The 25,415-nt window shown below is 45.3% G+C and overlaps 4 protein-coding genes across 18 annotated transcripts in view; 2 read left to right on the forward strand and 2 right to left on the reverse strand.

The window, feature by feature from the left end:
* Nucleotides 1-2,669: 2,669 nt before the first annotated feature.
* NDUFS3 (NADH:ubiquinone oxidoreductase core subunit S3) lies at nucleotides 2,670-7,316 on the reverse strand. The gene is made up of 7 exons (XM_085224666.1): nucleotides 7,182-7,316; nucleotides 7,035-7,103; nucleotides 6,187-6,284; nucleotides 5,775-5,924; nucleotides 4,564-4,689; nucleotides 4,056-4,175; nucleotides 2,670-2,915 (listed from the first exon to the last, which is right to left on the reverse strand). The coding sequence occupies exons 1-7, from the start codon at nucleotides 7,225-7,227 to the stop codon at nucleotides 2,748-2,750; spliced, it is 777 nt and encodes a 258-aa protein (XP_085080792.1). The 5' UTR covers nucleotides 7,228-7,316; the 3' UTR covers nucleotides 2,670-2,747.
* On the forward strand, nucleotides 7,275-14,457 carry KBTBD4 (kelch repeat and BTB domain containing 4). Of its 3 annotated transcripts, none has more exons than XM_085224656.1 (4): nucleotides 7,275-7,362; nucleotides 9,006-9,626; nucleotides 12,157-12,263; nucleotides 12,829-14,457. In XM_085224656.1, the coding sequence occupies exons 2-4, from the start codon at nucleotides 9,035-9,037 to the stop codon at nucleotides 13,687-13,689; spliced, it is 1,560 nt and encodes a 519-aa protein (XP_085080782.1). In that variant the 5' UTR covers nucleotides 7,275-7,362; nucleotides 9,006-9,034; the 3' UTR covers nucleotides 13,690-14,457. The 3 variants fall into 3 exon arrangements, with proteins under 3 accessions (XP_085080782.1, XP_085080781.1, XP_085080780.1); XM_085224655.1 differs by having other exon boundaries at nucleotides 7,337-7,390; XM_085224654.1 differs by having other exon boundaries at nucleotides 7,343-7,516.
* A 156-nt stretch (nucleotides 14,458-14,613) lies between these two features.
* Nucleotides 14,614-16,777, reverse strand: PTPMT1 (protein tyrosine phosphatase mitochondrial 1). Of its 2 annotated transcripts, none has more exons than XM_085224667.1 (4): nucleotides 16,451-16,777; nucleotides 16,305-16,385; nucleotides 15,921-16,112; nucleotides 14,614-14,830 (listed from the first exon to the last, which is right to left on the reverse strand). In XM_085224667.1, the coding sequence occupies exons 1-4, from the start codon at nucleotides 16,775-16,777 to the stop codon at nucleotides 14,690-14,692; spliced, it is 741 nt and encodes a 246-aa protein (XP_085080793.1). In that variant the 3' UTR covers nucleotides 14,614-14,689. The 2 variants fall into 2 exon arrangements, with proteins under 2 accessions (XP_085080793.1, XP_085080794.1); XM_085224668.1 differs by having other exon boundaries at nucleotides 15,895-16,112.
* Nucleotides 16,752-25,415, forward strand: part of CELF1 (CUGBP Elav-like family member 1) — a 53,671-nt gene continuing 45,007 nt past the window's right edge. For 10 of the 12 annotated variants that reach the window (XM_085224637.1, XM_085224638.1, XM_085224639.1 and 7 more), the window contains exon 1: nucleotides 16,752-16,930. In XM_085224637.1, the coding sequence (XP_085080763.1) occupies nucleotides 16,752-16,930 (179 nt within the window). Of the gene's footprint in view, nucleotides 16,931-21,632; nucleotides 21,796-25,415 lie in introns of those variants that run through there. The other 2 variants (XM_085224649.1, XM_085224653.1) reach the window with 1 other exon arrangement.

The raw sequence follows: 25,415 nt of genomic DNA on the forward strand, positions 1-25,415 counted from the left end.
GACTTCAAGGTCCAGCTGAAATCCCTGTCTTCATTTCTGCCTGGAGATCAATCACCAGGGTCCGCCTATACAGCCTGCGTGGGTGCAATGGGGGTGGATACCCTAATGCATCAACAGTTCCATCAGCAGTGAGGAGAGACTGCTTGCGTGGCTGTAGGGAGAAATGCCAAAGTTCTGGAACACACCAATAAAACACACTCAGCTGAGGAAGCTCAAGATGGTGACTGTGAATCATCACCTAACCTCTATTCAGCTCTGTGTTATAAGAAAATGTCTCCTCTGAGTAGGACATCTCTCTGTCACCTACTGCACATATGTGTCTCATCCAACATCCTCCTACGTTTGGAATAGCCAATGTAGGCAAATGAGCTGACAGCCTCATTGAGGCAGTGACAGAGAATTTAGAAGACAGCACTGTGTCTGACTGTGCTGGCAACAGCCTTGCCCAGTGTGAAGCAAGCACCAGCCACAAGGACCCCGGAGCAAGCAGGTTCCCATGCAAGCATGGCCCCTGGGGCTCAGAAACAGTGTAGGTGGTGTGCCAACATTGGCAGTACTTTGTGAGGTTGTGTAACCTCCTGTCTTCTGGGATAATGTGTATGGGTGAGTAAACTGCACTCTTTATAAGCTCGAAGACTTTTCTAATTAGAAGATTTTGGGTCCATTAGCAAATATTTCACATATTAAAGACCTGCTGGAGCCAATGCTTGTCCCTACAGGGCTGGCTGCTTGGACTCTATTGGATTCTTTAGCAAATGCTGCATTTTGTCTAACTTGACAGTGCATTGTGTGATGCTGTCAATCAAATTCTCCCTCTGCACAAGCATGTTTAGTGGTTTTTCCTTCTGTTTTAGTTACTGTCACTCTTCTGACCTATCGTACTGGGAATAGTATTTCTGTGAATGCATCATAAGTCGTGTTATGGTGCTTCAAGCATCCTGAAATGGGTAATGAAGAACATAGTGGGGGAAAAATGTTCTTTATTAATATTTTTCACAGTGACAGAAGTGATGTTTTACACTTCTCTGTCTTGTGCAATGAGCATCACAGTGCAAAAGAGCTGGTGCAACAGAAAATAAAACCAGCTATGGAATATATTGTAGAAATGATTAAAAGTACATTTCCTATTTAATCAATTCAAACACTGCTAGATCCTAAGGGGACCTAGAAATTATTTAAAACACAAAGTTCTGTGGATTTCTTGTGTTCCTTTCTTCTTTTTTTTTCTTCCTATAAAGAGGTGTAATTTTTAAAAATAATGGCAAATGCTACCACACCTAATTAGAAAATGCTGTTCTGAGTCATATCCCAAACATTACTGGCCACAACAGCCTGAAACAAATTAAGGAAGAAAAAAGAATTTAAGAAATCCATGCTTACAAAGCTAGGGTGTAAACAAATATGGAACCTGATTCTTACCATACAGCCCAGCTCTTCTTGCAAACAGGTCGCATTCTAGTTGCAGTGATTTACTACTTTTTTTTTTTTTTTTTTTTTTTTTCCTTAAGTGAATTTATCATTTCTATCCCTTTCTCTGTCCCATACTCTGATTTTCCCAGCCCCTGTTTTTGTTTATGGAATCATAGAATCCTTAGAGTTGGAGGGGACCTCTGAAGGCCATCTAGTCCAACTCTCCTGCAATCAACAGGGGCACCACAGGTAGATTAGGTTGCCCAGGGCCTTATCCAGCCTCACCTTTTTTTAGTGATCCTAGAATTTAAAAAGCCCTGAAGTAGTACTGGGATGATTCAGATAATCTCTACAAACAGTTTGTGAATTACTTTATGAAATTCTTACACAACAGGTTTGAGAGCTTAATGAGGTCAGTCAGCTTTCTGGTAGCAGAAATGTTATGTGTTTTCTGGACTATGAACAATAGACATTATTAATTGATGACTGCTGTGATGTAATATCAACAGCTGGTGGGTGGACAGAAACTACAATACTTCTCAATTTTTATTTTTATTTTTTTGGAGAGCTGAGATTTTCCACAACGGCAAAGATAGTGGTAATGCTATTATGTGACAGAGCTCAGAATAACTGGAGAAGTGACAAAGATGCACACACTTTTGTCTACAAGAAAAGGGAAGAAAAATACTTTAGCTGCAAGGAAAACCACAGTCTGAAGAAGCTGGGAAAAGAAAAAGCTGGTATGGAGTAGAATGTGGGAAGTTACCTGCCACTCCTCCTGCCAGTAGAACACAGACTAAGTTCCCAGAGACAGTGCAGCTATTTCCACTGTTCTTGTGGTCTGAATTCAAGTGCTTCTTGTGTTGTCCTAATAACAGTTGGTTCAGAATCATGAACATACACGAGCTCTCCGTGTTTGCTACATTACTATAGTCTTCCCAGAGCCCATTGTAGAGATGAGACATTCCTATTATTTAAGCTACACAGCTATTTCAGAAGTCTCCTGAAGTTTGCACTATTAAGTGCTCAGGACTTACGCCTCCAGGGACAGCCAACAGAAGCAGCATATCTAAAGCAGCTTAGCCACAGGAAATACCTGAACTCCATTCAATTTCCAAGCAAAAAAGACAAATCTAGTATTTTAGAGCTCAAAGTTAGATCATCAGGACTGTAAATTAACATCCTTCATTCTTTGTTTTTCATCTTTGTTTTTCATCTAGGTTGAAAACAACAATTTACGTGATCATGACAGGCAGGAGTCTCATAACAACTTTTATTACTATAAATATTACATTTGAACAGAAGGGATGGTGCCATGCACCCGCTCCATTCTGCTGCTATTTTGCATCTTCCTTCTTGGCTCCAGCTTGTATTTTCAGGGGTTCCGGAGGTGCACGATAAGCAGGAAATGCCTCCCAAGGGCTATTCAGATCAAACTTGCGAAATTCCTGAGATAGTTCCACAGGTTCTGCCACTACTCGTTTCACTTCATCGTCATACCGCACCTAGAGCAGAGCAAACGACAGTCATTTTCATACAGCCCCCAGTGTCACCTCTGCCACTGGATGTAAATGGTAATGACCAAGTCACCCTCCAGTACAAGTAGCTCTTGTTTTTATGCCTGGATAGGATAAACGACAGGCCTCTGATACAGCTTCAGTTCTCCTAATTCACAAAGAGGAGACCTCCAGATGACACCAGGACCTCTGTAACTCTCCTGGTTAGCCACTCTGAATCAGGAGAACCTAGCTTACAGTCCATACAAAGTCTACTTGGAATAATGTGGTTAGTTTGCCACATGGCAAAGGAAATTCTCCTTAGTCATTGCAGTAAGGTGGTCTATCCACACCATCATAGCTGGGGACTACTCTCGTGAGTCTCTGTGAATTGCCATCATGTCAGCTTGTTTGGTTTCAGTTGTGCTTCTTAGCATAATATTTGGAATACAGGGCAAGGGTAGGTGAATACTAGGTAGGACTGATTTATCCTTACTATGTCAATCCAGATCTCCAAATCTGCTGCCTGCTCATCACTTACAGGACTGCGCTATTTCTAGTTTCTTAAAACCATCTGTTGCCTGCAGAACTTCACTGTCTCTTCTTGAGACTCGGCTCAGCCTCAGAACTACACCAAATACAAATGCTTCTGTGAAAACAGATACTTTGAAACTAGGCAGATAACCAAATATGCTCATTTCGCTTGTGATTTAACACACGGTAGTAAACATTTGATGAATGGAAAGTCAGTTTAACTGTAGTTCTGTAACTTAAATCTACAAAAACTCCACAAAGCAGAGTTCCAGGTGCATAAAGATCTGTTTTGTTATTTACTCCCATAGGCATAAATAGCTTTTCAGTAGAAAACTTCATTCTAAAAGCAGAAGCACTTTCTCTGCCCAAGAAGTGTCTGTGGCACGCTGCACATTAAATTTACTCAGTGTTCCTATCTTTAGACTGCCTTATTGCAGATGGTACATATGATGACTTTAAATGCTGGAGATATGTACAGGTTGCTAGAATGCACACCAGTTAAATGTCTTTAGCTTCCCTTTAGCTGAAAGATTATAAAGCAATTGCATCTCTGCATTGAAACACATAAAAATATTAGAGAGATTTTATAACTTCAGGCACGAATGCATCTCCTACCTCTACATAACCAGAGAGTGGAAAGTCCTTCCGGAAAGGATGGCCTTCAAACCCATAGTCTGTGAGGATTCGCCTTAGATCAGGATGGTTGGCAAAGAAAACACCATACATGTCCCAAACCTATATGAAAGGGAGACAAGTTGAATTAGACAATCTATCTCCATTCTAACCTTTCTAGCATGTCCACGATTCCCCACCTTACCTGGAAAGGCCAATCCAATAATGAAAACAAACAAGCCCTGCTAACAAAGGCTTCTCTTACTTTGAACAAAGTATCCTTTGTTATTGTATCCACAGAATTTCAGTTACTTGCCTGGTTTTGTGTACTACCAGTGCAAGTCATAAAAGAACTAAACAAAAAACAAACCAAACACCTTTTTTTTCCCCCTATTCAGAAGAGGAAGCCAGTGAAACACTTCTTTCTTTCTCAGTGCCCTAAGTATTAAGTTTTATCAGGAAAACACAGCTCCCCTCAATAGAGACTGCTCCCAAGTATGCTGGCACTCACCTCTCTTTCATACCAGTTTGCTGCTTTGTGCACAGACACTGCTGAGTCAATAGGTGTCAGCTCATCAGTGTATGTTTTCACACGGATCCGACTGTTGAATCGCAGAGACAGGAGATTGTAAACAATCTGAAAGCAGAATACAAGAAGGCATTGGGCTTGTATGGACTTCAAAGGTCTTCTTGCGATATAGGACAGGTTGTGCAAAGATACATTAAGCCTATTTCAAACACTCCTTTTCAGCAAAATCACGTTCAGCTCTTAGGAGCTGTGCACTGAAAGGCACTGTAACTGAGGTTCCAATGCATTATCTCCTTAGAAGTGTAACAAAAAGCATGTGGGATTTATAAAATGTCAATTGTTGAAAAACAGTTGAAGAGGAATAGTAAATCTTAGAGAATACTGGAGGAATGAAAACATGACAATAGTCCGTCTCAAAGAAAATGGCTACCAATTACTCTCAGTATTCAGTGATGCAAATGGAACATAAATTTGTTACCACAAGATAAACAAAAGTGGAAAAATAAATTATCTACTTTTCCTTATCCTTGTAACTTGCTGGGAATTAAACCACATCACTTCTCCCATTTGAAGGATGATCTGCCCAAATTGGACAAAGAAAGAAGGATATCTCCTTCATCAATAAGGAGGCAGCCTCCTACAACCTGTGACCCAGAATCTTCTGCTTTTATACTGTACCTTTTCCTAGGGTAAAGTACAATAAATTGAACAGAGCTTTCTAGTACTAGGTGAGAAAACGTCAGGAGACGTTTTTAAAACTACTGAAGTTTGTCCTTTTTTAGAAAATTGTTAAGGAGAAGACTGGTGGGATTTTAGGGCAAACCATGATTGGCTGTGTCAACAGCAGCTGACAGCCCCAGGCAGAATAAGGAAGAGCACCAGTCTGTATTTAGCAGAAAGAAGGCTCTGGACATTTTTGTAAAAACAAAGCAAAACAAACAAACAAAAAACCAACCACTACTACCACTGCCCGTAAAAAGACTTTTAGCAGAACAGAACAGGAAAGCCAAGCTAAGAATTCATGCAGTATCAGTTCTACTACTACTTCCATAATCAACAGGTTAAACAAACCCTACACTTCAGAGTGGATTTCTATTTTTGTGAAGTAAAAATGCAGTTCTAGCTGTAACAGCACCCACAGCCATCAGCGCTTGTGAAACTCTCTGAGTTTGATGTCTTAGAGCAGTGCTTACCTCAAAGCGGTACTGCCGAGATGGGACATCAACAGCAGTCAAGTCAGCCAAGGACTTGAACTGAGCATTAGTATGATCTCGGAGGAAGGTCAGAACTGGAATAATCCCATCTGGATGGATCAAAAGCTCCAACTCATTGAAACAGGTCACCTGATGAAAAGGATGGAAAGGGAACTAGCACACACGCTAATAGGACTGAACACTGCACAGAATCCAGCAGGACATCGTACAAAGAGAGTCTATGGACAGCAGACACAATGACATCAGAGAAAGCGGCTCAGTAATAGTTGTAATTTTCACGTAACTCTGACAATCTCCCCTCCACACAACAACCTTTGACATCTAACAACAAGCAGTGTGTTCATGCGGTCCCTTGCCTCCCAGCAAGAATAATTTCTTGAGCAGCACCTACCTGTACTTGCTGGATATACTTGGGCAGGATCTCAGCCACATACTCCCCAAATGCACACAGCTGCTTCTGTTCTACTTCATTTTTTGGTCTGACAGTAGCTACAGAGAACAATAGATTACAGCAGGGCAAGCCACAGAAAGAGTAGCAACACTCATCACATCCTTAAAAATCCCTTTAATCACTGTCAGTCTCTGAGTAGCTCTTTCAGAAGCTGGGCAGATTCAGGCATCCCACAGAGCTTACTTAAGGTAAATCTGAAGCTAGATATACAATACATGCATAGCAGAGTGCGGAGTTCACTGTCACAAAAATAACATCTGGGGAACAGACAGCTGAGGGGAGACCTCCTCTGAGCTACCTGAGAGGAAGGCTGGCGGTCACCTTTCTTGTGTGGTAAGTAATAAGGTGTGAGGAAAGAGCCTCAAGTTGCAGCAGGGGAAGTTTAAACTGGGTACGAGGATGAATTTGTTCATGGAAGGGGGGGTTGGGCATTGCAGTGGGCTGCCAGGGAGGCAGTGGAGACCTCAACCCTGGGGGCATCTCAGAGATGTGCAGATGTAGCAGAGCAGGACATGGCTTAGTGGTGGGGCTCAGCAGGCCAGACAGATGGTCGGGCTTGGTGATCTCGAAGTTCTTTTCCAGCCTAGACGAGGAGCCACAAACACGTTAGCGTGGCCAGAAAGAAGAGGCAGGAGGGCACCTGCAGCGCGCACGGCCACTGGCACCCTCACCTTCCTGCCCAACATCTCCATTCCCGGCAAGCCGCTAACCGCGCTCGGATCCGAGACAACGCGAACGAAGCCCTCCGAAAACAAAAGGCCCCTCCCGCCGCAGCCCGCTTCACTTACGGCGCGTTTCCGCCGCCGAGCCCCCCGCCAGCCGGGTCTGCGCCGCCGCCGCCGCCGGGCCCGCACCAGCTGAGAACAGAATGGACACGCGTGAGGGTCGCGGCGCTCCGAGCCGTCACCGAGCGCCGCCCGCCCGCCGGTCCTCACCTCGCCGCGCGGCCCGCACCAGGCCCCGCGCCGCCGCCGCCAACATCCCGCCGCCGCCGCCGCACGGACGGGCAAGGGCACGGACCGGAAGCGGAAGGACTCGCCGCCGCCAAGCTTCCCCCGGGAGCCGGAAGCGCGCGGGGACTGCTCGGCGGCGCTTCCGGGTGGAAGGCCGGAAGTGGTGAGTGCCTGGCGGCGCCTGGTGCAGGGTGAGGGGCGCGGCGGAGCCGCTGGGGCAGCCCGGGGCGGCGGTGGCTAAGGCGAAGGCGAAGGCGAAGGCGAAGGCGAAGGCGGAGGGAGGCTCCGGGGCGGCGGCATGAAGGGAGGCGCCGCAGGTGGGTGTCGCGCCGGGCGGAGCGGGGCTGGGGCCTGCTGCGCTGCGCTGCGCGGAGGGGAAAGTGGGGGGGCTCGGGTGCGGAGTGCCGCAGCGCCGTGCTCACCGCCCGGAGGCCGTGCTGTGCGCTCTCTTCCCAAAGATCGGCCTTCCCGTTTGTTTTCTGAAGCGTTATGTCTGCTGTAAAACCCACGTCCTTCCTCGTGGTCTGTAGCCGTTGCTGACGCTTCCCCGTGACGCGGCCCAGCCCTCGGGAGCCGCTTGGGCTGCGCGCAGCCGCTCGTGGCGTGGGTTTTGGGGCTGCGGCTGTTGGGTGCCTGACTGGGAGCGCTGCGGGACGGGCTTCTACCTGCTAGAGATGGGAACTTGGGGCTGAGGGGTTCTGGTCGTTTCCTCGACCTCGCACAGCGTAGTGGATGGTGCATTCAGTCCGACGAGAATGCCGTAGAAAAAGAGGTCGTATTTAAGATGGACTGTTCGAGGTGGGGGGACCTGTCCAGCTGTGAGGTGGAGGAACGGCCTCTAGTGAACAAAGCTTGAGTGAGGAATTAGGAGCTGTCCTGCACCAGCAAAACTGCTGCAGGAACATGCGTGTTTGAAGGCATGGGAAAGTAATCATTAATCTCCTGGAGAGAAGTCATGTATTTGAGAAATCATGTATTGGAAGTCATGTTCAGTATTAATCAGTTCAGTTTTGCTTTCAGTCACCATAGTTGGATAGCTGAGGTGTAGAACCAGAGGGAATGCAAACAGGCCTCTGTTTGTTCTTAATGCTGCCAGGAGCTGTGTTAAAGAAAAGCCTCTTTCCTACAGCAGTCCTTAGCTGGGTCTGAAGCTTCTTCAACCCAGAACGCTGCCAGTTATCTCCGTTGCCTACTCAGCAGTATTGCAGACTGAGTTCTCCTTGTCACTTGGGAAACGATGTCTAAAAGCATCTAGCAAGTTATTTTGCATGCTGAAAATCTGTGGCCACACAATGTGGCCATCAGTTACCTCATGTAGTTAGCTTGAAGGACTAGTGGTTGTGTCTGGCAGACTTTTTGGTAAAAACAAAAATCACATTACTTGGTGCATTGCAAAAATTCATCCCATTGTTTTTGGATGCTAATTAACTCTGCTCTTTGCAGTACGAACCCCTTTCTCTCCCACCTAGCACAGCTGCAGTAGTGTCACTTTCTCTGGCTTTGCAAGTATTTCTTTGCGTCAGTGAAATGAGTTGTGGAAAGATATGCAAATCTTCTGATTCTCCTGGGATGCTGTGCTCACTAGAAGTTTGGTATATATTACAATTTTAATCATGCCAACTTCTAATTTGTTTCAGTTGTTTTAGTTTCTGAAACTCCAGCAGAAGCTTCTGGCTGTGCTATTTATGTTCAGTCTCTGAAATATGCTGGCTGCTTACCAACACGCTTAGTTTTCCCTGTATCCTGAAGGATTGCATAATCTTGTTAGTGGAGGGAGAAAGCCTTATAATCATTGTGATTTCATAGATTGCTGGAGGTCTGATCTGTGTGGCACCATGGACTCGTCAGAAGAGACTGGAGGCTCCTCTGCTGAAGAGAACTACTTTGTTAACTACACCTTCACTGATCGCTCGCACTCGGGCCGCGTGGCCCAGGGGATTATGAAATTATGTTTGGAGGATGAGCTCTTTGCTGACGTTACAATATCAGTGGAAGGCAAAGAATTCCAGCTGCACCGTTTGGTCCTCTCAGCTCAGAGCTGCTTTTTTCGTTCCATGTTCACTTCTAACCTGAAGGAGGCTCACAACCGGGTGATAGAGCTGCAGGACGTTAGTGAGAGTGTCTTTCAGCTCCTTGTGGACTATATTTACCATGGGACTGTGAAGCTGAGGGCCGAGGAGTTGCAGGAGACCTATGAAGTGGCAGATATGTACCAGCTGACTGCCCTTTTTGAAGAATGTTCCCGTTTTCTGGCCCGTACGGTGCAGGTCAGGAACTGTCTGCAGGTGATGTGGCTGGCAGACCAGCACAGTGACATGGAGCTCTACACGGCTGCCAAACACTGTGCAAAGTCACATTTGTCTCAGCTGCAAGACACGGAAGAGTTCCTGCACCTACCTCTTCGCCTACTGACAGACATCCTTACAGGTAAGGAGTTCTGGAGGCCAGCCATGACCTGCATCTGGGAAGAGACTTTGAGTCTGAGAGTCTAGCAGGGATAAAACAGATGGAAAGATGCAAGCTTTCATAATCACTGTCTATTCAGAGGCTTAGCTAAGCAATGCAAAACAGCCTGGATAATTTAATCAGAAAAAAAATTCACCATAAACTGTCAGTGGAAATGAATGATCTATGCTATAAAAAAGAGACGTAGAGAATGCTGCTAATTCTCAGCAGTTTCTGAGTCAACAGATTGAAAGTATTCCAGGTTTTTAAACATCACTTAGTAACTTTCAACATCATTTATTTTTGTTTGCATTAAAAATAAAACCAATAAGCCTTACAAAATAAACATCTTATGAGCATGTTTTTTTTTTTTTAATTCTTTGTCATTTAACATTGCAGTGCAACAAGTCAACATTTGTAAGGCTTGAGCACACAGACCGTGTTTCTAGACTCTGTTAGTGTTACTAACAATTTTATGTAATTACTAGAGTATTAAGGCTAGACACTCAGCTGACTGACACAGAGGCATTGTAACATCTTAGGTATTGCAGTAATTACCTGTAATGTAAATGTAATGGATGCAGTGACTTAGTGTTGGGAAGGATGTGTCAGCACATTAACAACTTTTTTCATTCGACAGCAGTCCTTAAAGATTCTCTGCTGCCCTCACAGGTACAGGCAGTACATTAAAGCTTTTTCTTGATGCTTCAGTCACAATTCCACTTTTGTACAGTTACATATCACTGTTAGAGGAAGCAAGAACAGAAAAGAAGCTCATGCATTCAAATGTGCTGGGCTTGGGTCCTCAGAGATTATCTCTTTCTTGCTTTATTTAGAAAATAACTCTGTAAACAAGTAAAATAATATACTTTGTGTGTCAATGGTTTGTGTGCTGATATAACAATATACCTACCACGATTGGCTTCTTTGGAATAGTAACAAATCTGTCTGGTAAGACTTAAAGTATCCTCTAAAGTTGAGTCTTTACAGATGTTGCAATGCAGTATTGCAATATTTAATTTGCAATTAAAGGAATTCAGAGTCAGAAACCTGTTCAGAATATGTACTGAGAGTTCAAAAACGATGATAAAACTAGGGTAATTTTGGTAACTATCCCTACCTACAGTTTTAAACTAAGTTGTGACTTCATTAAAAACAAAATACTAAAATTATGAAATAAAGCTATAGAGGTCAGTTACCCTCTAACCCTTCCTTATAATGATTTCACCTAGTAATCATAGTTCAAAGGACTATGACCTTTAGTGTTTGTGGTCCTGAAGTAAAATAATTGCTTAAGAATTTTTTTCCATGTCATTTATTTTCATATATAGATTCATGTCACTCAGTTTTTATGGTTAAACTTAGCTCATGAAAATGGATTAAGAACTGAAATACACTCTCACTGCTGGTAGGGAAGAACTTTTGCAATTGCTGCTTCTTTGTTTAGTCAGTGTACAATTAAATAGAAGTTATTACTAGCAAGGATTAAAATAAATGTCATTAGATAGTAAGTTGTTAAGCTTACCTTTTATTGTGCCCCATGATCAGTTTTAAAATCCAAGTTTTTTTCATTTAACCACTACATCCAACGGATAGCTTACAGAAATGCTTTTTACTGTTGAATAGTCAAAATACCTGTTTTTCTTCCTCTCTTTTCCTCAATCCTTTCAGTGGGAAGAAAAAGAGTTAGTTGGAATTTGTAGGATGCCTTCAGCATGGCTGAACTCAGAGTTTGTTGTGAGAGCAAATTACAAAGTGAGAGGAGCCTTTAAAAGGGAAGCCTCTTGATGAACACAGACTTAATTGTGAGTGTTAGAGCAGCTAGCTGACTTTCAGACTACAAGGAGATACTTTCTAAGTAATATATTGATGGTGATGATGCAGTAGTCTGTGGCATAACAAACTTTTAGTTAAGCCTGGAAACTGGTAGAAATCTGATGCAGTCTGTTACGGTAAGTGTCACACTGCTAAAGAAAGCTGTAGCAGCTCACAGGGGATTTCCAAATGTTAACAGGATAGCAATGACAGAGACATTCTCTGAACGCCGTCAGAGCTGACCCTCAAGTCTGAACAATTCCTGCAAATGACCTTTGCTTGATGAGTTTCTAGGACCAGTCAGTGATTCAAGAAATGCAAATGCTGAGAATTTTAAATAAGAGAATTTTTATGCTTAAATGCTTCATTAAGATAATGTTTTTCATAGTCACAAGACAACGTAGGGCCTCTTCCCTGCTCTCTTCCTCTTAGACATAAGTTCTTCTCCAAATTTATCTAAAATGCTTTAGATTTGCCAGCTCTATCTCCTGATGCTTAAACAAGGAAACTTCATGTAGTTGCCAGTCTGCCATTACTGATCATGCCTGCCAAAATGTATAAACCTCCGTATTTTTTTCTTTTTCCTTTCTCTAGGAGGTAGGGCTTTTTGTGGGAGGGGGTGAAGGAGTTGCAGGAAAAGATGTTCCTCGGTACCTATGTCTAGATACCATAAATTCCTTTCTGCCCCAAACCACAGATGGCGTTCCATGTTCTCAGAATCCAACGGCTGCCATAGAAACCTGGATCAACTTCAACAAGGAGGAGCGTGCAGGCTTTTCAGAGACTCTGCGATCAAGTCTGAAGGTATAAAAAGACCTTTTTCAGGCTGATGTTTAGTAGTTCTGCACTTCCCAAGGCAGGGTATATTCTGCCCACAGGTGTCATTGAAAGTTACAAATCACAAATGCCATTGAAATTCGCTGTGTTTGCATGAGGAATACTTTCACTGTTATAAATAGCAACCCCACTGACTGTTTTTTTTTTTTTTTTTTTTTAATTTTAAGCTGAGGTAGCTTTCACTGGTGGTTAGAGCATTTCCACAAATAACTCCTTTTAGCAGATGCTCAGTTGTTTGAAAGACCATTGAGAAATTTTAGTTTGGCATTCTCTTTGTAATAGTTACTCCATCAGCGATGTGACCATCCCTCCATTCAACTGCAGCCACAAAGATTCCAGTGAAGTCTGTGGATAACTTTGCTATGTCAGATATGAGTGCAAGCTCTAGGGTAGCGTGGCTTGGCAAGCAGAGTGCATGCCTCAGGCTCATAGGTGGGTTCCGAAATTCTGATAAAAATCAGTCTTAGGCATCACTGATGTTCGTGTAAGCAGGCCTAGTCCTACTGAGACTGACAAATTCCTCGTTTCTTAGGTGATTGGAGAAAATGTTCACATCTACCTGATTGGAAAGGAGTCATCACGAACACATTCACTCGCTGTCTCTCTGCATTGTGCTGATGATGACTCCATCAGTGTGAGTGGCCAGAACAGCCTGTGTCACCAGATCACAGCAGCCTGCAAGCATGGTAGTGACCTATACGTTGTTGGTGGCTCCATTCCACGCCGCATGTGGAAATGCAACAATGCAACTATAGACTGGGAATGGTGTGCCCCTCTGCCCCGTGACCGGCTCCAGCACACTCTTGTCTCCGTGCCAAGCAAGGATGCAATATACTCCCTGGGGGGCAAAACTCTGCAAGACACTCTCTCTAATGCTGTCATATATTACAGAGTACGAGACAATGTCTGGACAGAGACCAGCCAGTTGGAGGTGGCTGTCTCTGGGGCTGCAGGTGTAAATCTTAATGGTGTCATTTACCTGCTGGGCGGGGAGGAAAATGACTTGGACTTCTTCACCAAGCCGTCTCGGCTTATTCAGTGCTATGATACCAACACAGAGAAATGTCACGTGAAGCCATATGTACTGCCTTTTGCAGGGCGCATGCATGCTGCTGTACACAAGGATGTGGTGTTCATTGTAGCTGAGGGGGATTCGCTGCTTTGCTATAATCCCTTACTGGATAGCTTCACCCGGCTGTGCCTGCCAGATGCCTGGAGCTCAGTACCATCCCTCTGGAAGATTGCCAGCTGCAATGGCAGCATCTACGTTTTTCGAGATCGCTATAAAAAGGGTGATGCAAATACTTTTAAACTTAACCCAGCCACTTCTGTTGTAACAGTCACAAGTGGCATCAAAGTGCTGCTCACTAACCTGCAGTTTGTCCTGGCCTAATGGGGAAGAACAGGCCTGTTAATAGGACAGGCAGTGATGGTGTTCTGCTGCGCAGCTCAGAGGTACTCACTACCCTCAGCACCAGTCCCAATTACTACAAGCTCACAACATCCAGTAAAGAGCCCATCTGCACAGAGGAAGTACAGGCCTGGTCTTTTAGATAGCACTATTAAAGCTGAACTGACGCATCTTAGATTTCAGATGGACTAAATGCTATTACTGTGATCCCCTTGATGATAAGCTGCTTGTGTTTGAGGCCCAAACCACAGCAAGTGGCTTTTTTAGCTTGGAACCCATCCACAAATCCTATAGCATATGGAGGACATCCTCCTTGGCACAGACGGTAAGTTTTAACTGCCTGGGAGACTACGTGTTACTGCCATTGTCAGTCACAGAGTTAGATTTGCACTGTCTGTCCTCCAGGGATGCCCCCACTTAAACGTTCCTGTGTCGCTACTGCAGGAGAGGCTGGCAGAAATATTTACAGCAGACAGATTCCAGAGCTGACCCCAAGTAGGTTGCGTTATTCAGCACTTCTAGAGGAGTGGTAACAAAATGGGAGTTTGCTTATTGCTGTGTCATCACCAACCATAAAGAAGGAGATTGTTCTTATGAGCATTGGCTTCCTTTACTGTACAGGAAATCTCCACCTGTAACCATAACATACTATTGGTAAAAGATGGCATTAAGACCACTTCCTCCTACCCCTCTCTGTTGGCACTGTAACTCCTTGGGTAAGAATCTGAATAAAGTCTCTGCTGAGACAAAGTTTTCTTTTCTTGGCTGCAAGTATTACAAAGCCTTCCATGGATTGTGATTCAGCCCAGCACTCGTGTGTGGGTGAGAATGATAGCACTCCAAGAAAAAAGTGGTCATAAGGAGAAAAAGTTATAATGAAACAGCCCAAACTCTCCTTTACCATAATTTATGTAAAAATTTCTTTATTGAGGGTCAAGAAGTACAGTACTTAAAAGAGCTGAAACTGAGATTTTGGTAGTTCTCACTGACACTCTGCAGTTGTCCCAGCAGTAACATCCTTGTGAAAACTCTCCAGGACCTGGACTTGTTTACGCCGAATAAGGATGTGGGGACGGATCTTGGCAATAGCCTCTATTGCTTCCTGAGGGCTCCAGTGATGCAGCTGAAAAGGCAGAAACCCTGGAAGTGAAAATTCATTCCATCCTTGCACCATTTAAGGGAGCCCCCTCTGGATGTTACAGGCAATGTTAGCACTGGTTAAAGAACTGGCATCTTTATCCCTTCTGTTTACTTAAACTTCCTCAGAAGGGCCTGAATCTCAGTGCACTTTCATGAAATGAGTTCTTCAGTTAAGGAGGGATGGATGGTTGCTGCCTAGGACCTTCACTGTCTATCTCACTCAATTCCTGCATGTTGTGAATAGTTTCATATCCCAGTCCCACCAGACCAGAAAGAAAGGGCAGTATTTTATTAAAACATTACTATTACCCTGGTACTTAAAGAGTTAGTGCATCACTACAGAAAGACTTTCCAAGGAGCATTCAGCAGCACCATCAGTAGGATCCATACGTGGGATTTTGTTTTCAGTGCCAACCCAGTTAGCTCTGCAGAGAACTCAGAAAGCCAGTGCTGCTTCCCTTGATCCTGAGTTGTATTTACCAAGAAGCGTAGAAAGGCTCAACCAAGGAAAAGTTCTGAACAACAAAAACACACGATTATCTGCTCAGTGAACCTAGAATCAATTAAGAATCTCAGAATCTCTCAAAACCTGCTCAGAACTTGGTATATTGATGACTCAGCGGTCCAAACAGCTTCTTGAAGTCTGACTACTTTGCCAGAGCCACTACAGATAGCATCATATTACACGTTTCAGAGCTCTGGCACGACAGCAGTTTCTCTTTCCAGTAAAATCAGGCCATCTTTGCCAGTGCTAATAACATGTGCCATAAGTGCAGGCAAGCTAGGGATACAAAGATAAATGAGATCATCAAAGAAAGCTTAGACCGCTGCTCAGAAAATCTAAGCATACTTGTTCGTTTACCCTACATTTGCCTGGTTCTACAAAGCAGACAATAGCGTGAGTCTGGGGCTTTGCTATATACCTCTCTTGAAATGGGTGTCTATTTTAAACTCTAAAATCACGGAATACGAATGCAGCAGTGCTTGCTCAGGTGTTTCTCGAGCAAACGAGGGTAGCAGCTTGCACACTTGTCTATGAAAACAAACCCCGTTCAGCAGAGAGCTCTCCTTACTCGGATCAAATAGGCCGCCACCACGGTGGCGCTGCGGGAGCGCCCCGCCTTGCAGTGCACGTAGACGCTGTTACCGCGCTCGCGGTGCTTCAGGATGAACTCGACGCCCTGGTGCAGGTTTTCCAAGGTGGGGACTCCGGTCAGATCCACGGTGCCGAGGCGCAGCTGCTCTACTCCCAGCGCCTCCCACTCCTGCAACAAGCGGCACGTTCACCCGCTCGAACTCCGGTTCGCGCCCTCGAGAAAGAACACCCGGAGCCTACCGAGGTACCGACAGGGAGACGCGGCGGTGCCGTGACCGCGGCGAGGCGAGGGGTCCCCCCGCCCGCCGTCCCGTTCCCATCCACCGCTCCCTGGTCCGCCACGAGGCCGAGCGGAGCCCACCTGCGCGGAGCAGCAGAGGAAGCGGGTCTCGTACTCCTCGTTCAGGGTGAGGACGGCGCGCACGTTCTCCTCGGCCATCAGCTGCGGGCACAGCCACCGTCAGGCACCGCCGGGCTCCTCCGGCCCGCCCCGCCGCGCCCCCTTACCCTACGGCTGCGGCCCCGCAGCGGCAGAGCTCCCAGCAGCACGGCGTGGTCGATGCGGTGGAACCAGGGCCGGCGGGAGGCGGGCAGCTGCGCCCGCAGCGCCGTGTACAGCAGCGTCGGGTAGAAAAGCAGCCGCGCCGCTCCGGCGCCCAGAGCCGCCGCCACCCCCATCACGGCCGGGCGGGCGCACCGCCGGGGAGCGCGCGGGGGAGTGCGGCGGTGGCTGCACGGGGCGCAGAAGGGCCGTCCCAAGGCTGAGGGAAGCGGGCCGGCTCCAGCTTTCCCCCGCCTCGCGCCCGGCATGGTCTCTCCCGGAAGCGCCGCCATCTTGCGAAGCCGGCCCGAGGCGGCGCAGGGAGCCAAGCGGCTGCGGGTGGGTCTCCGGGGGCAGGTGAGGGCGGCGGCCGAGCGGGAGGAGCTCGGGCCGGGCCGGGCAGGAGCGGCGTGGAGTCCGCGGAGAGCGCGACCCGCCTCGCGCAGGTAACGGTCGCGTTCCCGCCCCGCTCCCCGGTCGCTCGGTCCCTAACCCGCCCGTACCGGGCCGCGGCGGCGGCCTCCGCGGCGCGCCTCGCTCCCCCCCACCCGCTTTCCCGCACCGCACGGGGGATCGAGCCCGCGGGGGCCGCCCGCCGCCTCCTTCCGCGCGCCGCCCTGAGGTTCTGGCGGCCCCGCCGTGCTCCGGGCCCGGGGAGACAGGCCGCCGGCCGTCGTCCGCGATCCGAGCGGTGACAGCGCCTTGGGCCGCGGGGCGGCGGCGGCGGGGGGCGCTGCGGCTGCGAGTGCGGCCCGGGGCGGTGCCGCCGGTGGGGGGCGGGAGAGCGGCGGCGCGGCCGGGCCGCGGCGTGGGGTCCTGCCGAGCGGCGCCGGAGCTGTGCCGGCAGCGGGTTCGTGCTCTGGGGCTGGTGAGGGGGGAGGCGGGTTGGGTCGGGGTGAATACGGGGCTGGAGGTTATCGCCGTGCGAGGCGGGCAGCCTCAGGCGTGGTGGTGGACGCCGTTGGAGCAAAATATAAAAAGCAGGAGAGGCCGATCGTAAAGTGGATGGTAAACACGTGTCGGAGCAATAAAGGTTAATAAGAGCGTGAGATTTTTATGGGGCTGTTTACGAGGAGGAAGTAGGGAGGCTGCGTTATAATAAAGCACGGAACCTTTACTCCTTCGAATTCCCGAGGATTCGTGGCTCGGACGTTCTCACCTTCAAGGCACGGGCATTCTTTCTGCCAGAAGTCGTCTGTGCGTTTTTCAAAGGCTGCAGCTTTTTCCCATTGTACTGCTTCAGTGTGCTCCTGGGGTGTGTTTCGACAGGAGCTCCCTTGATCTAGAAGAAAACTTGGTGGAGATGTTCACCTTAAAACATGCTTTGCTTCTGATCTGCAAGAGCTCGGCCTTCCTGAGCATCTTGATTTGTTTTATTTCTTGTTTTTTGCTTGTGTCTGTCTGTCGCTTCAGGCTTAGATCTTTGAACTAGCAGTCACAATAATTGCTGAATAACCTCCTAGTGCCTTTAGCTGTCTTTTCTATTGCTTTTTTTTATAGAATAGCTTATCAGCTAGATTAAAACACTGCAGTGACTTGGCACCACGTGTACACAGTAAACTTTTTTTTCTTCATTCCCCTTAGCTGTATTCTTGGGAGCTCTGTAACGTGAGGTATCTGTATGCAGGTCTGTAAGAGGCAGCTTTACTGGAAAGAATATTGCTGTGGCACATGTTTAAAAATCCTTACACCTTTACTGTGTTATAGGAAATGGGAAGGTGGGTGCAGCATGCATCCAGCAGGTTTATGTCCTGTTGCATCTCTGCTGATGAGGAGACCTCTGGGTACAGACAGAATTTATATATCTGTTTCAGGACCTGCCTGCACCTCTACGTACCAGCAGAAGCCTTAAGTAGGGATAATGTGAGATTTGCTACTGAAGCAGCTGCAGTAGCCCAGTATTCTCAGATATGTTTCAGCATTCTTGTTTATCAGACTTGACCTGAGTTTCTTAATGCTTTACTACGATCGGGGCATTTTCAGTATTGCTTCTTGTCTTTTAGTTTATCATTCCCCAGGAGTTTTGCAGATATTTGTTGCCTTGGTAACTGCCCTTAGGTGAGAAGTACCGTTTTAATTCATTGGTCAGAAAAAAAAACCACAAAACACAACAGTATAAATCAAAGCAAAATAAAATACTGAATTGTTTATTGGAATGGGAGTTGTAAATTAAGAAAAGTTGTGTGGGCCCTCTAATGATATTTCTCTTGAGGGTTTGCAACACAGTATCTTGAATTGTTATCCTATTGCAAGGTTTTTTTGAGGCAGGAGAGAGGTTTTGGTGGAAGAAGTATCCAGCTTCTTAATGTACTTCATCTTGACACAGAGCTGCCTGTGCTACATGGAAAAATGCCAGATACCAATTCTTCTGTTTCCACTTGATTGTCCTGCCAAGATGCTTTGTGTTTGGGGCATAAGAGTGAAAAAAGAGCCTTTCAGCATTTGCACTTCCAGGAATTCCCAGATGTCATTTAAGCATCATCTTGTTCACGCTTGATCCAAGCGCATAAAGCTAAAATATACATTAGGGGAAGGAGATCTGGATAGGACAAAGGAGAAAATATAAACTGCTTTAAAGCTATGGGGCAGATAAATCTGCAAAGACTTGCTGTAGGGTTGAATAGCTCACGGCTCTGAACTGTGGTAGACAAAGCAGGTGTGTTTGTTTATGACAGCAATGTGATGGGGCCTGGTTGTCATCTCAGGTAAAGGAAGTCTTTCTGACATCTTGATAAGCGTGTAACTTTCAGCCATTTTAGCTCCGTATGTTGCAGAAGAAAGAACATAACTCTCCCTTCACCCTGAATTCAGCCAGCAACAGTGAGGAGTAAGTAGTGAGGACCCCAGGCTGAGCAGGAGTCTTCATTAAACTCAGAAGAGAATTTCAGTTTTGGAGGTAGCTTGTGTGAGTTTATTTACTTTGTGAAAGCTTTATCTCGGAACTGGAATCATGGTCCATGAGCTGTCTTTGTCCCATGTGCACGCGTTGTCATACTGTCTTCAATCTTCTCAGTATGTTGTGGTCTGTTTTTTAATTTGCATTGGCCATTTTACTGGCTGCCCTGCTAGAGTGCTAGGGGCAACCTGCACAGTTTGGTAGCCAGTCTGTACTGTTGTAGACCTAGAACTAATTTAATGATTTGACTTGATGTGATATCTTTAGACTAAGATGATACAAAGCGGTCTTAGAATTACCTGTTAGATTACATATGTTGGTTAAAATTAGTTGTAAATGTAATTTGGAATAGCTGGTTTAGATATTGCAAGGCAAATAAGTAGGCACTTTGGGCTCTTTATCCTTGTCAGCAGCACATCTCGAGGAGGTCTTAAGTGAGGATGTGAGTGAGAGGGTGAGTGGTTGCTGAGCGTGCATTGTGTCATGTTGGTACATAGCAGGCTTCCCTTTGCAGAGAAATGTTTTCTCTGCGGTTGCATGCTATGTGTTCTCTCAGAACCAATTTCTTGATTATTAGAAAAACTCAGCTGAAGTTCCAGAATGGCTTATATTGCTTTTGCTTGAAATTAATTCAAGTTTTTCAGAACCTTGGTCTGAAAATAGGTCTTTGCTGTAGCTTTCACTTCTGTCTGCAGGCTGTTTTGTACTATGCCTTTCATAATAATAACATCGTTCTTATTTGCTAGATTTCAGCATTACACATGTCAAAGTAAATCCGTCATTCTTCAAACATCTTATTTAAAATTCAGTTTTTCACTGCATCCGTAAATATTCTTTGCTATTTTTTACTCAAAGTGTGTGGTTCAAAAGCAATTGCAGCATATATATATCTGGGATATCCACAAATGCTTCAGAATCAGTTGGCTTTCCAATTGAGGATTCGTGCCTGTTTTCCCAAACCAGAGGAGATGGTTATTTATGAAGTCTGTAACTGAAGTATCTGGCATCGTTCAAGTCCACATACAAAAGTGATAGCATCTTGCTTAACTTACTCTAGAGATTTGCAGGATGGATACCAAGCATCCTAATACATGCAAACATTTTACAAGGTAAAGCTTTGAATGGTTCTTCCTGTGGGAAAGCAATGAAATAATGATCTTTCAGGAACAGAAATATTTTGAATGTCATCTCTAGGTCTTGCAGTTCCCATAGGTAAAACAGTGTGAAGGAAACTCTTCTCTCATTGACAGTGCTAGATTCCCTTCTAGATCACTGTCTTAAAATCTCCCTGCCACCTCAGCTGTACCTGCTCATTATTTACTGTCCACAAATTCCTGTTTTCTATTTAAGCTTTTAAGTAATAATTAAAAAAAAAGAAGTCTTGTGACAACTTGACTTAGTGAAGAATTGCATTTCTTCTCTGTATTGTCTTGCCTGTCTTTGTGTTATGACTGCAGAGTGCTTAGCACGATTCCTGAGTAGAACAGTGAAGAGTCCTTGCACAATCAAAAGAGCTGTTAGGATTTACTGTTGGGAATGATCAATGTGTAAGGTCTTCCGAGAAGGGGTTGCGTATTTACTTCAGGGGTTTTGACTGCTCAGAAGCTTGTGTGAGTGCATTTCTGGTTCTGTGGTACTATGTTCCTAGTATAGCTGAAAGTTACAGCTTACACTTACTCAGATGAGAAAACTTTTCTGCTAGAATTTCTAACTTAGTTCCTTACCACCACATAAAATACATGATACACTAAATAGAAGGAACGGGCAGCAGCACAGGGAGAAAAGGTTCAAAAAGACTGCTGTAATTAGCTTTTGGGCAAAAAATGCCAAGCGTGTGTGTGCTTCCAAAACCAACAAGGGAGACCTGGCCAGTTCAGCAGTTCTTGAAATGTTGGTAAACGTGGGGATTCCCTGGAAAGGAGGTTTTTGTCTCTCTTCCAAGTTGCTGCCAAATTCTATTGGGTAAAGAAGAGCATTGGTAGTTTCTGTGTTGATGAGGTGGACTTCAGCAAAGTGAACTTGGACTCATTTCAAAACAGTGACGACTCCTTTAAGTTTGTACACTTCAGTCTTTTCTTTCCGTACAGAGCATGATGGTGAACGAGTGTGTGCGTGTGTGGAGGAACTTGTCTGAGCCATGGGCTCTGTCAGAGACCATGTATGGGTAAAGCACTTGGGCCAGTTCAGCCCTCTGCTCCTCCCTCCTGGAGAGCCGAGCAGAATCCCTTCTGCTGAAATGCTTGTTCCACTTTCTATATTTGTACAGCAGCAGCAGCAGCTAGCTAGGCGGTGTGGCCGGCCTTGTGTGTGTGTGTGCGGCATTTGCTGAGCGGAATTGAGAGCAGGGTCACGGTCTCTGTCCTTACGTCTGTCTGTCTGTCTGCGTCTGGGGAAGACTGGCATTCCGAGTGAAAGGTGATCTATTTGTGGATGCTGTGTTGTTTGTTTGTTTTTTAATGTAAAATGCAATTTGTCCAAGCTGGGAGTGGAAGAGGGAAAGCAGCTCTCTTGCAGGGAGAGTATGTGGTGAGTGGCAGCAGCACCAACAACGTTACTGCGAGCTGCTGTCTTCTGGGTGGGTTTAATAGTCTTGCCTGCTTTGGGGAGTGGTCAGCCAGGGTCTGATTGTTGCCTTAGAAGGTCTGTTGTCCCTGTCTGCCATGAAGATTAATGAAAACATGATCCTGCCTTTGCTTGTTAAGGGCGGGAGGGATTAATGAAGAGCCAGACCCCGGCCAGCCTAGTGTAGAATAAGGAGTTGGTGTTGAGGGGATGGAGTTGTAGGAAATACCCTATTAGGAAGAGCTGGAAACTTGTTCCTGGGACTTCCCTGGCTGTTGATTTGCATAAACTTTGTACTAAGGTTCTGCAGGCAGTGGGAGGGCTATTCACAAGTGGTTTTCTTAAGCAGTAGATCAGGTGAACAAATAGTGAGGGCAGTCTGTTGGCTGCTTGAACTGTAGTCAACTGTTGATACAGTAGTGGAAGGGTGCTCAAAATAGTGGCAGTAACTGGATCCGCCGTTAACGTTGGCAAGAAATCAAGAAGGGGGGAATGGGAAATAGGATACAAGTGCTTTTTTTCTGTCTTTTAGGGAATGCTGTCCGCTTCAGTTTTTCTTGCCCTTTGATTATCTGTGCAAACTGAAATCTGCTTTTGGAATCTGAGTGAAGAAAACATCGTTTTACTTATAAAGTAGAAGTATCATCTTGAAATCTTTTTTGAGAACAGTGCTTCAGAAAATCAGCCTGATTTATTTTTCTTTCATACCACTGCAGTGTCTTCAGCATATTTCCTGCTGAGAAAGCTGTGTGTACCTTGAATTTGGAATGAGGAACTCCTGGAGATGAATGGTGGGATCTCAGCTGCCTAGCAATGCCTGAATCCCACAGTGCATGCAGGCAGGGAGCTGTGGTTGATGTGTGACAGAGGGACGTGTCATGCATGAGCTCAAGCATCTTTATCATGTGACTGCTTTTGGATCATTCTTTGTGTAACAGGGATACACCGTGGTAGTTTTCTCAACTTCATCAGGCAGACCTGTGGAATTTGTTTGGATTTTTAGGATATTAAGCATGCGTTCTTAAGCATTCTTATATGTTTTGGGATTGTCACGTCCTCTTAAAGCTCTCTGCCTTTTTTCCTGCTTCTCTTCCTGACTCCCCACCTGACATCCTCTGATTTGTGCTAGCTGGAACAAAGTGGCACAAGCAACATAAACTGTTTCTAAGTTTACAGTGACAATCAAAAGCAAATGTTGGTACTATTCAGTGCCAACAATCAAGACTGTGCAATTCTTCTATTTTGAAGTGTTCTCCAATAACATACTTAATTTTTGCCTTTAGTCTTGTAGCAGGCATGTGATTAGGCAGTTTCAACCAACACTTGGAAGTAGGCTATAGCAGATTCAAAAACTGTTTATCTGTTCTGTGAATTCTGACATAATGACAAATGGATAGAGCACCGTAGAAATGCATGTTTGCCAAGTGCATTGAGTAGACGAGATATAGCCAGGCTTTAGAATGGCATTAGGAGTTTTAAATCTTCCATTTTGTGAAAATCTTCTTACCGATGCTTAAGACAATGACATTGTTTAGTCCAAACAAAGCAGTCAGTTGTGTTTCTTGGAAGGCAAACGCTTTGAGCTGTGTAGCAAATTTATCGTGTACCTGTTGCCAGCCAGTGCAAAAAGAGAGACTTTGTACACTGCCCATTTCCAGGAATTCCAGTGGTTCGTGGAGCAAAATATGATGCTTTAGATGCGTAAGGGCAGGAAATCCTACTTGGTGTATATACTTGGAGTTTAGGGGATAATACCTGTTAATCCATTCTGGATTGACTGCATTGTTATGCTGTTTGTAAAAGCAGTTACATCAGGGTTGGAGACAAGTAAGAAATTAACTTTTATCTGACATTCTTTGTAGGTCCTGAAATTCCATAGCAGGAGGGTTTTGTTTTTCTTTTTAATTTCTTTTAAATATTTATTACTTTCATTCTGTGCTTTTTTTGGCATCATAATTATGCAGTTGGAGAATAATGTTATATCAGGGGTGGATATGTGGGAAGATTGTGGGAATTTGGAATTCAGCCCAGAATGAAGTTAGCTATATTTGTAAAGGCTGTTGAAACAGAGGCGTTAAACTTGAAGGGAAGAGGTAAGGTTGATAAGTGATTTAAGCAAAAGCTGATAAGACAAGGTCGCTGAGGATTTACTTTTGATTTAGGAAGCTGAATTATGCAGTTAAGGAAGGGGCCGACATCTTTAAATAATGGAAATAGTTCATGGGTGCAGAGCTGGGAAGTGAAGATAATTGTATAGATGAACACTCACAAACCGTAGTGTGTTAGTAATGGGAATAGTGGAACCCTCATCACTTGGGACCTTTAAAACTAAAAATGGTTAATGAGAAGAGAATTAATTATGACAAACTCAGCACCTAAGTCTGATAGTGCAGATCCACGAATCATCTGAATGAGCACATGCTGGTAAAGAAGCTAGTTCCATCTTTCAGATGTTTCCCCTTTCCTTTGTGCTGCCTGGTTCTTTTGTGAGGTTGTGCAGTGAATTGAAGCAGGGAAGATGGCTGGGTTAAAACTGCTGGTTTCCTGTGATTGGTAGGCTAGATCAGACCTGGGCTCATTACACACAGGTAGGGATGGATAGCTGGGGAGGGAAGAGTTATGCTCTGTTCTAATGTCAAAAGCAATGACTTAAAATGGATCTGCAGTAGGATTATCTTGAATGGTGCATGTGCATTTTCTCTATGTTTTTATCTCATCTTTTTGGAGACCTTATAGCTAGTCTTCTCTGGAAATACAACCTGAAAAGTTTAATTAAGAATCGTTTGCATGTGGCAAATATCATTTGGTCCTAGGCAGAAAGGTGTTCTCCAAACACACTTCATTATGCATGCATATCTGGTACATGCCATGTTTGGTGTTGATATGCAGAGAACCCTGCTCTTGTTTTTGGGGAAGAAATGGGTAACTTTCCTAGTGTAAGGATAAAGAGAAGACAGCGTGCCGTGTTCTTTGTTCTGTGTGGTTTTGATTCTGGAAGTATGAAGTACCTGTAGAATCTAAATGTGAGGTACAGAAACTCAGAGAAACTGGCAAGGTATTAGTGGGTTTTGTGTCCGTTTGGTGGCCTCGTGCAGCCAGAATGGTATTTGTAGCACTTGCTGTGTCATAAAGTTCCTGTTAGCGGTGGAAAGCAGCTGATGTCATGCTGTGCCTTCCAGGAAAAGTGAATGGAAAAAATGGATGGAGATGTCAGTGAAAAACATCTGAAAATATGTGCGTGAAACTACAAGCAAGGGCTGAGTCTTTCCCATTCTTGGCAAAGCATAGGGACAGCCTTGATCCTTGGAACTTCTTCCTTCCCAGCCCTTCATAAAGGGCAGTGACTGATCCAGCCTTTGCAGGAGGGAGTGTTTCTGAGGCCTTGAGTAGAGAGGAGCAAGTGAAACTGCTTGGCACAGGTGTCCCTGAGCAAGAAACGCCAAAGGTTAGCAGTCTGGGTGGGGTGTTTCAGG

Source organism: Meleagris gallopavo, chromosome 5 (assembly GCF_905368555.1).
Source record: "Meleagris gallopavo chromosome 5, MGAL_WU_HG_1.1, whole genome shotgun sequence".
NCBI classification, from domain to species: Eukaryota; Metazoa; Chordata; class Aves; order Galliformes; family Phasianidae; genus Meleagris; species Meleagris gallopavo.

Excerpts from the sequence above, each read along its gene's own strand:
- PTPMT1 (XM_085224667.1), bottom strand. The coding sequence starts at position 16,777 with ATGGCGGCGCTTCCGGGAGAGACCATGCCGGGCGCGAGGCGGGGGAAA. Across the intron at positions 16,386-16,450 it reads TGCGGGGCCGCAGCCGTAGG|CTGATGGCCGAGGAGAACGT; the intron begins GTAAGGGGGCGC and ends CTGTGCCCGCAG. Across the intron at positions 16,113-16,304 it reads TCCTCTGCTGCTCCGCGCAG|GAGTGGGAGGCGCTGGGAGT; the intron begins GTGGGCTCCGCT and ends CGCTTGTTGCAG.
- NDUFS3 (XM_085224666.1), bottom strand. The coding sequence starts at position 7,227 with ATGTTGGCGGCGGCGGCGCGGGGCCTGGTGCGGGCCGCGCGGCGAG. Across the intron at positions 7,104-7,181 it reads GGTGCGGGCCGCGCGGCGAG|CTGGTGCGGGCCCGGCGGCG; the intron begins GTGAGGACCGGC and ends TTCTGTTCTCAG. Across the intron at positions 4,176-4,563 it reads CAAACTGGTATGAAAGAGAG|GTTTGGGACATGTATGGTGT; the intron begins GTGAGTGCCAGC and ends CCTTTCATATAG.
- KBTBD4 (XM_085224654.1), top strand. Across the intron at positions 9,627-12,156 it reads ACTGACAGACATCCTTACAG|ATGGCGTTCCATGTTCTCAG; the intron begins GTAAGGAGTTCT and ends CCCAAACCACAG. Across the intron at positions 12,264-12,828 it reads CTCTGCGATCAAGTCTGAAG|GTGATTGGAGAAAATGTTCA; the intron begins GTATAAAAAGAC and ends CTCGTTTCTTAG.